The sequence below is a fragment of the Leishmania major genome, chromosome 12 (assembly GCF_000002725.2).
Source record: "Leishmania major strain Friedlin complete genome, chromosome 12".
In the NCBI taxonomy this organism is placed as follows: Eukaryota; Euglenozoa; class Kinetoplastea; order Trypanosomatida; family Trypanosomatidae; genus Leishmania; species Leishmania major.
The window spans coordinates 546,760-560,124 of record NC_007253.2 but is presented as its reverse complement, the minus strand read 5'-3'; the positions used below and the strand labels follow the sequence as shown (position 1 = coordinate 560,124).

The 13,365-nt window shown below is 63.4% G+C and overlaps 2 protein-coding genes across 2 annotated transcripts; both read right to left on the bottom strand.

Moving 5' to 3' along the window:
- Positions 1-389: 389 nt before the first annotated feature.
- Positions 390-5,240, bottom strand: LMJF_12_1100 (conserved hypothetical protein; the record flags this gene model as incomplete). Its single annotated transcript, XM_001681667.1, has 1 exon — positions 390-5,240. The coding sequence occupies one exon, from the start codon at positions 5,238-5,240 to the stop codon at positions 390-392; it is 4,851 nt and encodes a 1,616-aa protein (XP_001681719.1).
- A 6,004-nt stretch (positions 5,241-11,244) lies between these two features.
- On the bottom strand, positions 11,245-12,774 carry LMJF_12_1090 (putative surface antigen protein; the record flags this gene model as incomplete). Its single annotated transcript, XM_001681666.2, has 1 exon — positions 11,245-12,774. The coding sequence occupies one exon, from the start codon at positions 12,772-12,774 to the stop codon at positions 11,245-11,247; it is 1,530 nt and encodes a 509-aa protein (XP_001681718.2).
- Between the last annotated feature and the right edge of the window lie 591 nt (positions 12,775-13,365).

The following is a 13,365-nucleotide window of genomic DNA, read 5'->3' as shown; positions in this document are numbered from 1 at the left end:
CGCGCTGGAGACGATAGGCGAAGGGCGGGGAAGGGCTAAGAAGGGGCTGGTACAGGCTTAGCACGACAACAGAGTCGGTCAGCCAGTGTCAGTCGGTTCGCTGGAGTGTACGTACACGCCTCGGGTGATTATGTCACGGAAGAAATCGAAAACAAAACAAAAACAAACGGATGCAGAGGACGGGGGCGAGGCAGACGCCGAATGGCAGACCGGAAGGAGCGGAAAGAGAGAGGGAGAGGCAACACGAGTCGGGCGAGGGAAGCCGCGCGCACAGTCACAGGCACGGCCTCTGGGAAAAGAGTAGGGAGGGCACTCTCCTGCGTCCTTCACCCTCTACTGCGCCGGTGCTGAAGCACGAGCTGCACTGGGGCAGCATGGCGCACTTTTTGTCAGTGATACACGTACGACGCGTAGTGAGTGTGGATGTGCTGACTCATCTCCAACAAGTCCAGCGTCCGCCCCTTCTGTGCGATGCTGCGCAGCACAGTACGAATAGACGCGTCTTGCTCATGCATAGGCAGAACTCGCAGATAGTCTCCCGGTATGCGCACTGTAGTGGCCACTCGAGGAAGCGGCTGCGCTCTAACACCCGCCCCGCCAGTTCCACTGCTGCTAATAGTCATAGCGCTGCCGCTACCGTTCGTTCCCGTGCTGTGATGAGCACGGTGCATCCACCAGGCAAAGCGCTGGAGATAGCGGGGGTCAAGCAGCGCCGCCTCCGGCACGTACGTCATCACCGGCTGCCGCTCTTGCTGTAAAGGCGCTTGCGTAGACGCCTCGTCGCTCCAAGATTGGAGAAACGACACCCAAGCAGATGTTGCAGCTGTCGGTGCCGCGGTGGTCGTCAGCGAAGAGGAAGAGGATGGCGACAGAGGGCTCTCCACCTCCCAGGCCTCCGCTGGCGCTGTCACGCGTGCCTGACCGCGCACTGAAGAGGCAGTCGCACAGCTGGCTGAGAAACTGTCGAGTTGAGGAAAGTACTCCTCATGTTTTGAGGACAAGTCTGCAATCACTTCCGACTCTCTATCCACAACGTTATAGGCAGCTGTGGGGGTACCGGCCGCATTCCTCGCCCTGTTCTGCGGGTGCGAAGGAAATGACATCAACGACACTGCGGCACGTTTGGCCGCCCCTGCGTGGTCGCTGTCGTCGAGTGTCGTAGGCCCGGACAGCGTTACGGGAAAAAGGTCATACTGAGGGTAGCACCGTGCCAGGGCTCTGCTGAAGCGTCCACTGCGTTGTAAGAGGCGCAGCACAGCTGCGGGAGACGGGGTCATGCTGTACCAGTGCTGATACGCGTCGCACTGCATACGGTGGGACATGTAAAGCGACTTGGAGGCAAAATGCCGCAGCAACTCGTACATGACGGTGATGCGGCGGTGCAGAATTGGGACCAGCGCTGTGAGGACAACACGGGTGACAATGTCCTCGGCGGCGCTGAGGCAGGCAGAAGTGTGCAGCTCAGCGGCCGAGCACACGCTTTCCCGCACGCCCTGGAGGACCTCGATTGCGGCCGCCTCGACTTTGTGTTTCTCTGCCGCAGGTGACCCTGCCACGCCCTCGTCGCCCGCTCTGGTCAGACAAAGCTCAATCCCGGTGGACCGCGGATGGCCGCGAAAGACAGCGCTCTCAGCGCTCGATTTCGCAGCCGCCACTGTAGTCCACCTTGCGAGAAAAGGGGAGCCACGCGCCTCCTGCAGCACCGTTTGCCATTCCACCGTAGTCAAGCGTCGCCGCAGCGTCGTCCACATGGCAACAAAGTACTGAGTCTCGAGCCAGGCCCGCCAATCAGAGGTGGTCTCGGAAGAAGACGCACTGGTCGTTGCCGCCGCCGCCTCTGGGGCCCTCCGCATGCCAGCTAGCAGAGATGAAAGCGGGGCTGAATGTGGTGGCGTCAGGAATCCAAGGATCTGCACGGCTGCCTCGGCAACCTCCTCCAGCCGTTGAGTGAGGGTCAGACAGAAGGCGCGAGATGGTGCCACAAGCTGCAGCTGGTGCGGATGCCCGCGCGGCACGACACCAACCACGACAACCTCGTCCAGCACTGCGTCATCAACCCAGTCGAGAGAGCCTACCTCGCCGCTCAAGGTTTCGCTGGGTAAGGTTGGAGGAAGAGCCGCATCAGATGCACAGGTTTCCGTGTCTTGCCGATGCGATGTCGTCACCTGTGCTACCGGCTGCAAGAACGCGCCGCCAGACTGTTGGATGTCATCGGACAACGGCAGCACGGCGCCACCCGACTCCGTCGTGCTGCGCTTCCCGTTCGGTAACGTTCTTTGTGTTGTTGTGCCGCCTTCCTGTCTGCGCATCAGCCACTGCTGTAGCGCTGGGAAGACCTTCAGCGGATCTGCTGCGACACGCGGTCGTTGTGGATCACCACCTGTCTGAGGTGAGTGAGGCCTGGTGCGCGTCACCACAGTCTTCTCCTCACGCCCCCTTTTACGCCCTTTGGCGCCGTTCGCAGTCTTCACCTTGTCCTCCGCTCTGCAGCGCCGGTGCCGACTGTTTTTGTGAGCGGTCTCACGACGATGACGTCGATCGCTCGATGAGCGGGCGCCAGCGACCGTCGTCTCCCCTGGACCACCACTCTCTGCCACTGCTTCAGTCATGCAAGATGGCACTCGCTGCGTCGCTGGTTCTCGAGCTTCCTCGGGTGAGGAAACAGCGCCAACCTCCACGGCAGACGTGACATCAGCGCCATGGCGCCGCTCCTGTGCGGGGAGTCCAGGGAGAGCCGTCTGATGAAGCACATCAAGGTAGCGACGCAGCACAGGCGACGCCAGCGATGGCACCTGCGCGAACTGCACAAGCAGGGGAAGACAGCGATAGCAGCGGCACTGACAGACGGAGAGAGCTACCGTCGACATGGTGTGACGTGTAGAGGTTGAAGAGTTGCTCGGCAACAATGACGGCTGCCCTTTCACAGGATCAGGCGGCTGAGGTGAAACGCGCGCCGCCCCAGCTATAGGCCTCCTGTTTTCAAGCAAGACAGGCTCGATAGTGTCCTCACCTTCAAGCACTGCTGCGCCATGCGCAACAGCGCATTCAACGCTGCGAAGGCGACTGAGCCGCTGCAGCTGAGCGAGCACAGCACCTCGCAAGCTGGACCGGTCTTCCGTGGAGGCGAAGCTGCTGATGCTGCCGTCACCCTGAGCAGTGTTCACGGACCGCGCACCCGGCACGGCAGAAGCGAGAGGAGGAGACGGAGGAGGCGGTGGCAGCACATGGTAAAAGTGCTGCGAACGTGCCTGTTGCTCCTCGTAGAGCCCCAGCGTGTCGGCGGTGTAGCTGACAGCGCCGGAGGACCACTCCACGACAGCACCGCCTTGCCGCTGATGACTCGCGTGTAGGGGTTGCTGATGTGTCGGCTGCTGCTGCCCACGAGACCCCTGCTGACTCGACGACTCTAGCGGTATGCAGAGCCGCTGAGTGCAGCGCTGCCGTGAAAGGGTAGTCATAAATGGCACGAGGTCGGCATCGTCAGCGCCAGTGTCTGTGGCAGCCATCGCTGACGCCGCCACGCTTGTCGCTGTATCTGTCATGGAGGATGGTGCGAGAGACGCCGCGGCGGCGGTGAACCAGAACTCCTGAGCTGTTTCCAAGTCCTCCGTAGATCTGGGCAGCACGGCTGTGCACGGTGAAGGAGCATATTGTGCTGCGTCTGTGGGGGAGATCTGCCCTCCCAACCTTGTTGGGCTATCCTGTGCACTTGCTGAGTTGATGGAGAAGCCAGCCCCGGCTCTGCATCTCGGAGGTAGGAACTGACGGTACCGCTCGTAGCGTGCCTGCGCTGCGGCGAATGATGTGCATGCGATATTTTCCTCGCTCAAGCAACTTGCCACATTCTCCATCGAAGCCGACGTCGGCAATGAAGACGGTGTTGGGGAGCCTGGTGCTCGAGCCGGTCGCTCCTGCCTCGGCGATGTAAGATGATCATTAAGTGCGCCACGCAGAGACGCCTCGGCTGTGGCGTTAGCGGTGAACATCGCTCCTGCTAACGATGCGCTGATGGGCGAGACCGACTCACTCGCTTCCCGTGGCATTGGTGCGTTGTCGCTGCCAGCTAACAGCAGTTCCTCCAAGCGAGAATGCACTGCCGAGATTGTGACAGCTGCCTGTGGTGCCTGGGCCTCGTGAGCCAAAGCCACCCCCATAGCGCCTCTGTGGCTGCTGAAGTCCGCCAGCTGTGACAACAACGGCTGAGATATCCCAACGATGGGGGGTGCCGTCGGCACCTCCCCTTTGCCCCCTTCCGAGCTCTGCTGCTCGTTGCCCTCATGAGGGTCACCGTCACTACTTTCTCCAGTGTGCGTTGCCGTCGAGCTGACGTTGTCGCTGCCTCCGTACGTCGCCACCGATGTGGCTTGCATGTAGACTGGAACACAGGGCAGCGCCATGCGCGCGCGGAGCACACTGCCGTCTTCGATGAAAGCTTCACCATTTTCAGCCAAAGCGCTCGTCACGACCCCTGTCGTCACCAGTGAACTTTTCGCCGCGCGCAGAAAGGCAAGATGCTCATCAGACACCTTCCGCAAGCGAGCTAGACACCGACCCGTCATGGATGTATGAAGAGGGGTGATACAGAGCCGTTGCGCGGGCCCAACCGCTGAAGGTGAGATGGCTGCATCACAAGCGAGCTCAGCGGACGACACACTCTCCGCGATGGCCGGCGATGGCGTTGGGGATGCGAGAGCGTGGGTGCACGGCACAATCTGCTGCACTAGCTGCTCTACTGCAAATGTGCGAGGCAGTATGGGGGCCACATTACACAGCTCTACCTCTTCGAGAATGTCAAGGCGCACATCACAGTTGCCTGAGGAGAGAGGTAAAAGGCCTGAGGAAGTAGATGGCGCCGTGTGCTTGTCAGCCAACGACGCGGTGGCCGAGTCTCGGTGCGTCGAGTCATCTGCCACCGCACAGCCATTCGCCTTCGCCTGCTGTTCGCCCTGCCCGCAGCCCGCACGCCTTTCGGTGTCGTCTGTGGCTGCGCCAAGAATCGATGTGTGCGCTGAGTAAGATGAGCGCCCGCGTGTGACCGCCACACTCTCATGCGGAACTAGACGAAGCAAAGGCCGCGTTCGAGGATCCGTTGCCAAGTCATCCCATATCGCTGTACGGTCGGCCGGCAGGCCCTCGCTATATCGCCCGTCGCCTGCATGCATGTCCATTGAGTGAGAAATGCCGTGCTGCTCCTCGTCGCGATTGTTTTCTCCGTCTTCCTCATACTGTACGTAATGCATAGTGACGGCGGCCGCGCCAGCAGTGCAGAGTGCCTCATACGTGTAGCGCTCCGCGTCGAGCCACAGGGTGGCTAGGACAGCTCGCTTTCCGCCCTTGACACAGATGCGGTGAGAAACGCCGGAGACCGGCGCGACAGCACCAGCGGAACTCACAGATGTAGAGCCTTGGTGTGGAAGAAGAAGTGGATGAGGCGCCGCGGCCTCTTGCTCGTTGGTGGCGCTGCCGCCGTGCATATGGGATTACATGAGGCACCGTAACAGCAAAAGGGAAGGTAGGTTGATGACGGGTGACGTCTCACACAGCACGCTGCCTCGTACACTGCAACCCCTCCACTCTCTCTCTATTCGTCCAAAACAGACGTACCCGGAGAGATGCTCAGCACAGAGAGAGAGAGAGAGATAGACAGAGACGATCCCTTCCCAACAACGCCTATCGCGGGTGCAGACGTGTGATGCTGTGCTACTGCTCCTCGGCGTTTCAAAGATACAAATAGAGAGAGATGGCTCTCTGTGCGCTCTCGTACACGTGTGCCCGCCTCTATGAAGCAAGCGTGTGTGTGTGTGTGTGTGTGTGTGTGTGTGTGTGGCAACAGGAAGGTGAAAGAGCAGCCGAAAGTGAGAGAATAGAACTTAAGACCAGAGGAGCGAGCAGGCAAACCAACCTCTACGGAAATCCCCTTCTTACGCGGCCCACTTGGGTCCATCGTTCGACCGCCTTCAAGAGACATCGTATTCGCTCCGAGCATGGCGTGAAAGCTTTCGTGCAAAGCGGGTGAATGTACCGCTTGCACGAAAATTCGCCAGCGTCAGTGAAAACAACGAAAAAAAATCCATTCTATCGAGTTGCTGTATACCGTGGACCGTGAATGCTGAAGTCCAACTCTCGTTCGCTCGCTCCCTCTCCCTACCCGCGATAGCAATTAAGTGCGCACCGCGGCCCCGGGTGAAAAATTTGGATGCACGTAAGGATCTACTCGTGACCACATTTCCTTGAGCCCCACTTCCTTTCCAGTCTCTCCCATACACGCGATAGAAAGCCTGTCAGACAGGAATATTGTCTATTCGGCTGTGGTCGTGACAGTGCAGAAGGGGCCCCTCTTCCGCTGGGCTCCGATGGGCTGACTGCGGGTGGTTGAATGATCATGGAGCTGCGGGAGGGTGTGCGGATCTCGGAGGAGTGCGTCCGTTGCTTCGACGGCCCTGTCCGCGGCAGCTGCCTAGAAGAGGCTGCCAGCAGATCGGTGGCAAGCACCCGCGCCCGCTGCCGGGAGAAGGAGCGGGTGCAGATATGGGATACGCTGCGGCACGTGTGGGAGGGCATGGATATCGTTGCCTCCGAGGCGCACCCTCGGGTGCACCGGCACCAACGGACAAGGACCAACGGGCGCTCTTCTCAGTCGCTTCCTCCGCGTTCGAACAGCAGAGTGCTGGGCGTCTTAGCCTCTCCTGCGGCGCCGTCGGCTGCGGACGGCTTCCCGGCCGGAGTGCGTGGACGCCGTGCTCGCCGGTACCATGGGGATGGCCAGCGCCGCCCAGCGACTGGCGGCCCGGAGAGTGCCCTCTCGACGGTGCAGGGAGGAAGCACCGCTCCCGGCACCATTTGCTTGAGGAAAGCGTGACGTGGGCCCCGCTGAGCACCCACCCAGTCCACATCCTCACGGCCGACCCGTCTTGCCCAGGCTGGTACGCGATGCCGACGCTGGTCGCTCTGTTGTCGACGATGCAGGGCGTCGCATCGAAGGGGTGCGACGCGACGAAGGAAGAGAGGCGGAAGCAGTACTAGCCTTGAGGAGCGAGTCGTCGACTGCTTCCTCACTCAGCCGCTGTTTTCCCCCGGGGTCCCAGTCGGCAGCGCGCGGACATGGTCCAAGCAGACGATCGACCTCATGACCCTGATGTCTGACCACAAGCAGGAGCAGGAAACGTTGAGACGGGCCGCAAACAAAACCCCACGCTGGCAGGAGAGCGGAAGACCAGGGCGCCTCCACCACCACGGTCGGACAACGGGATAGGAAAGGGAAGGGGAGACGACGGCGACGGCGGACACACACACACACACACACAAAAAAAAAAAAAGCGTCACAGGGCGAGATCCACAGGCACCGCCGCTGCACCTTCCCGGTCGACGGCGACGCCGGCGCCTGCACCGGGTCTGCGGCGGTGTGGTCACGCGCGTCATACACAGCAGGTCGGCACTGATCACCTAGGCTGCGGAGCTGGCGCACACCATGCTCTGACGCTGCCGTGCTGCGCACAGAGGTTCGAGGCGAACGTGCAAAAGTGCAGCCGCCGCTGATGTCAGCTCTGCAGGTTACATCGTGCCGGTGGGCTTCGACACCCGCGTCGGCCACAGACAGCGCCGCCACGGGTGCGCCACACGTCACACCCATGGCTGGTCCGGCGGTCCCTTCCGCCGCGGTACCGTGACAGCCCTCGTCGCTGCGCGGTTGCGGCGGCACTGCAGGGAGGGCGCTGAAGCAAGAGCTTCACAACACAGGGCGCAGCTCGGCCGTTGGGTGCTGTCGGGCCTCCTCCTCGCCGTCGGCGTGCGCTCAGGCACGCACGCGCCATGCGCGCATGTGGCAGCAGGCGCAGTGCTGGCGGCGGCGCTGTCCTCCCTGTGAATGAGTGGTGCGCTGGGCACAGACGGGGACATACACATGCACGCAGCCGGGCAGGCAGTGCGCAGGGCTCAGGCGCGGCGGAGGGGGAGGGCAGGCAGAGAGAGATGTCTGGGCAGGCAGGGAGAGGAGCATCGGTGGGGAGAGACGGCACGCACGCGTGTCCAGAGGCCCGCGCTGCGCACCACCGTCGCGACAGCATCCGCGCACGGTCCTCGCCACAACGCCCACCGTCATCGGCGTTACCACAACACGTTTCCCCCTCCCACAGCACGGGTCGGGGTCACGGGGCCGAGCAGCTCTCGTTTGTTGACTCGAAGGGGAAACAGAGAAACAGAGAAATAGGGGAGGGCCGCCGCCCACCTCCGCACGGCCACCACCCGGCGCCAGCCGCCAGCGCGCCCAGAGCGAGTGGCAAGCACAGGGAAGGCGGGCAAGAGAGCGTGACGCGACACACGCGTGCTGGCACACACGGATACACGCACATACATATACATACATCTACATATATATACATATATATATATACATACCTGGATGCACCGCCCACGAAATTGAACGAAGAGAATGAGAAAGGAGTAGGGAGAAAGGGGAGGAGGGGCACCGATGTCGCCTCCACACGGCCATGCGCACATCTACGGATTGTGGGAGGCAGCGGGAGGGTGGCACACCAGAGCAAGCAGGAACATACATGGAAGAGGCGGTGCGTGCTGGCACACACACACGGAGACGCACTCTGAAAAGACCATCACAGTAAGGCTGAAGTCTGAGAGGCGGCACACGCGAACGCGGCTCTGCGGACGAGGCGCCGAGGCAACACGAAGAGACGGTCCAACGAGATGTGCAACAGACAGGGCCTACACGGGGGGAGCGAGGAGCGAGGCCGAAGGGGGATCGGCTCGGCGCTCCATGAAAGGGGGGAGGCACAGCGGCATATCCCTCGCCTGCGCACCGCACGGCAGAGGAGGGGAGACCGCAGTGCGGGGGAGGGGGGAGAAGAGAGAAGACAAGCGAACGGAAAGAGAAAGAGGAGAGAGCGCACGGCAGTGCACAGCACAAGAGGCAGCGCGCGCAGACGCGTGGAAGAGAGCGCGACGCTGCTCCGAGGGAGGGGCACACCGCCCTCAACGCCGCCAGAGACAGCCCGAGAAGGCGTGACGGGATCACGTGCTGAAGGCCCACACACGGACACGCTCGCAAGCGCAGCGGCACGCGCGCACGTGCCACCCCTCCCTCACCGGCATGCGAGAGAGGAGGGTGGGGGAGAGGGGCAAGGTGCACGGGAGAGCACGGGCCTGCTCACACGCCGCGTACGCACAGCGGCATGGCCCGATAGCGAGGGTGCATGCCATCGCGCCGCGTGCACCGAGCCTCACCACGCAGCGCAGTAGAGCGCCGCCGCACGCGCATCCCCGCATGGCACCCACGAGGGCGCGCACGTCCTCCCCATCCTCCAGCTTCCCCGTCGCACCTGGCGGAGGCGCCAGTCAGGGTTCGACGGCGTGCCGCTGACTCCGGCACACCACCGCTGCTGCAAAGACGGCCCGAGCGCGCGTGCCAGCGGCAGCGTCAGCGACGAAGCCGCCGATGGCAGCGGCGCAAGGGGCGCGGCAAGGCGTGCCGGCGCAGCCACACCAGGCGCCTGCGCACCGCGCCGATGCCCCCCGCCAGCTCTGACCGCCTCCGCAGCACCAGCCCACACCGCCAAAACAGAGCACCGCTATCGCAGCCCGTTGACGAGGCCCGGGACGGTGCACGCGTGCGTCGCCCACGCGGCAGCAGAGGCTCGCTCGCCCGCCGTGGGGGAGAAGGCGGACCCCGAGGTGCAGCAGCACAGCAGACCGCACGGCAGACGGCGAGTCGCGGACGTCCGCACCCGCTGTTCACGGCGAGCCTCCACCGCCATGCACACATCCGATTGGCGCGGGTGCCGAGTGCTGGTCACAGAGAGCGCGACAGACACGAGCCGGCACGCACACACGCGCCTGCATGCGCACGCCCCCGCGTCCCCGTACACCCGTGCCGGCGCGGCAGCGGGAGAACGCACAAACCGTGCACGATGGGGTGTCTGCGTCCGCGTGTGGCCGTCCGTCTCTCCTGTGGCAGGCGGGGGTGAGAGGGCAGCGAGGGCGTCGCGCCGAGGGGGAGCGGAGGCACCACGGATAAGAGGGGTCCGCCTCACCTGAGCAGCACTGCACCCCACACCCACACCCTGCGGCATGCCATTGCGGCTGCTGCTCCTCCAGCAGCCGTGCTCGCAGGCCGTGGGCACGCATCCTCAGCGCAGCAGCGCATCACAACACGCGGCAGGAGCGGGGGACAGAGCGCACGCCACCGAAGTGCCCGAGCAACAAGGTGCCGGAGAGCGGGGCCGCAAAGAAGAAGTCGCACCAAGACACCATACACGCTGCCTTGTGTGTGCGCCGCAGCAGCCATGGGTGCGCCGCTCTCACGTGCAACGAGGCAGCGAGGGAGGGCGAGCCCGGCAGCCACACGCGCAGACGGACATCAACGAGAGGGAGGAGGAGAGCCAACACAACACAAACGGAAAAGAAGCGGCGGGGCGGGCGCACGAGTGCACAGCAGCGCAAGGCGCGCCAGCGCCGCCATCGCGTGCTCGAGGGGGGACGCGGAGGCGAGGGAAGGCGTGCGGGCTGTCGGTCCGAAGTCGATGCCCGCGTCGCCCCGGGTGCCGCACACCCGCACATGGCCGCACAAACCCCGCGGCCCTTGCCCCTCGGCTATCGCCCTCCCCCTCTCTCCAGCTGCTGCCCCGCTCCACACCCGCACACGTTCCGCCTCCATCAGCCCACAAGCACGCACGCGGGCAACAGAGAGTCAGGGCAGAGGAGCGACACCGCGAGAGCAGCAGCGCCGCATGAGAGCCCCACACACAGCCCACAGCATCAACACGCGGAGAGAGGCAGAGGCACCGAGAGGCAGGAGCGAGGGCACCACTGGCAGCCATGCTCACAGAGACACGCACGCGCACGCCAACGCAGGGGGCGGCGCTGCACGCAAGCACGCAGACAGTCGTGTGCCACGCAGCGGGGGCCGCTGCCTGCGCGCGACAGCAGCAGCGTGCTCACGCCGCCAGCCCCACGCTGAACAGCACAGCCACGCACACAACAGCTGCTGCTGCCACTCCGCTCGACGCGGCCGCAGCGCCGCCATCGCAGTACACCAGGCACGTCCTCTCGTCCGTCAGGAAGTAGTCCTCACGGCACCTCGCGCACCTCGCAGCGGAGTCCCCCTCGCACACCTCACACCCATCCACATCGCACTCCGTCTAGGGCGCAGGAGTAGGCGTGTTTGTTGGGGTGGTAGGGGTGGCAGATTTAGATGGTGCCTCAGTAGTCGTCGTAGGGTTGGTGATGGTCGTGTTAGTGATGGTAGTTTGTGGCCGTCGTGGCGGTTTGCGGAGTAGTTTTTGCCCGGCAATCTGTACCAGCCAAGCAGTCGCTGCCCTTGTGCTTGTCCTCGATGTCCACAACGAGACCAGCCTTCTTGGCCCACGAGTCGGGCACACACCCGCAGAACTTGTTGCCCCTAAGGGAGACGGAAGCCAGCATCGGTATCGCAGACCACGAGGAGGGCAGACTGCCGGACAGGTTGCAGTTTTCCAGCTGCAGGACCTCGGCACTCGTCATCCCACTCCATCCGGGCGGCAGCGTGCCGGAAACCTGAGTGTGCTGCAGAGCAAGAGTAGTCAGCGATTTCATTGAGCTCCACTGGGGCGGCAGCGTTCCCGAAACCTTCGTGTAGTGGAGAGCAAGAAGGGTGAGCGATTTCATGGAGCCCCACTGGGGCGGCAGCGTGCCGGAAACCTGAGTACGCCGCAGAGAAAGAAGGGTCAGCGATTTCATGGAGCCCCACTGGGGCGGCAGCGTGCCGGAGACCTGAGTAGCCTGCATAACAAGAAGGGTCAGCGATGTCATAGAGCTCCACTGGGGCGGAAGTGTGCCAGAGACCCGGGTGCGACGAAGATAAAGGAAGCTCAGCGATGTCATTGAGCTCCACTGGGGCGGCAGCGTGCCGTGAAGGTTAGTGCGCTGCAGATTCAGAGTCGTCAGGGATGTCATCGAGCTCCACGCCGCAGGAAGTGTCCCGGAGACCTGAGTGCGCATCAAACCGAGAATGATCAGCCTATTCATCGAGCTCCACTGCTGGGGCAGCGTACCGCTGATCAACGATTCGTTAACGAAAAGACTCGTCAGTGATTTCATCGAGCTCCACTCGGGCGGCAGTGTGCCGGTGATGCCGCCTGCAGCAGTCATCTCCAGCGTATTTAATGAGGGCATCGCAGCCCACTCGCCCGGTAGCGTACCGCTCAGCTGAAGGTGTCTGAGTAGCAGCGTGGTTAGACTAGGCATCGAGCTCCACTCGGGCGGCAGACTGCCGGAGATACTGCCGCAATCTTCAATCCACAATGCAGTCAAGAACCCCATTGACTTCCACGAGGCCGGCAGCGTACCGCTCACGTTGTTGCCCAACAACGTAAGGGAAGTCAGTCCCTCCAGCTTGCTCCAGCTGTCCGGCAGCGTCCCGACCAGCCCCAGGCCCATTTCGGAAAAGTCGAGCTGCTTGATCATGACGTGCCGGTAGTCGACGCCCACAGGCATCTCCGGCAGCGTGCCCGCATAGGTCGGACCAATTCCCGACACGGACACACCCGTTACATTGCACTTGATGAACTCCCACGAGCAGAAGTCGTTGCCCGTCCACTTCTTCTCAAGCTCAGGGATCGCACGCCCAAACGCCTGCAGCACCGCCAGCGTGTGCGTCCGCTGCGCCGCAGTGAAGTCGCCCGTCCCAGCAGCACGCGCCACCGGCGCACTGCTCGTGCACAGCAGCAGCGCCACCGCAGCGGCGAGCGTCGCCGCCAGCACCAGCCGACGCACGCACTGCGCCATTCGCAGCCAGGGTCACGAGCAGAGCGGGGCGGCAGCAGGTCCGTGGGCGGGATTGCTCGGGCGTCGGTGTCTGCTGAGCTTACCAGGCAGAGCGAGGGGGCCGACACGTCGTACGTAGCCTCGTGCGGGGGAGAGAGGCGAGCAGCGGGGCGCAGCGACTGGGCAGGGTCCGTAGAGCTGTCACAGCAGCAGCAGCGAGGCGAGGGGTAGTGTGGATGCGCACGTACGTCTGCGTGTCCGTGAAGGTTGGCCGAGGTGACAACGAAGGATAGAGAGGGAGGGAGAGGGAGGGAGCGGTGCACATGAGGAGGAGGCGAGGGGCAGGGAGGGGCGAGCCATACGCAGCGCGGAGCTCCGCACAGACCAGCGGCGTGGAGTGGGCGGCCAGCGAAACAGAGAGCATGACCAGCGGGCGGGTGCGCCCCCGTCCACCCGTCCGCTCCGTCTGGTCGGTCGCTGCAGCTCCCCCTCACTCCCGTGCGTGTGCGTGGCGCGGCCCCTGCACACACACCGCAGTGCCAGCGGCAGCAGCACCAGAGCGCGCGCACACACGCGTGGGGGCGGTGGGCAAGCGCGCTGACAACACGGAGC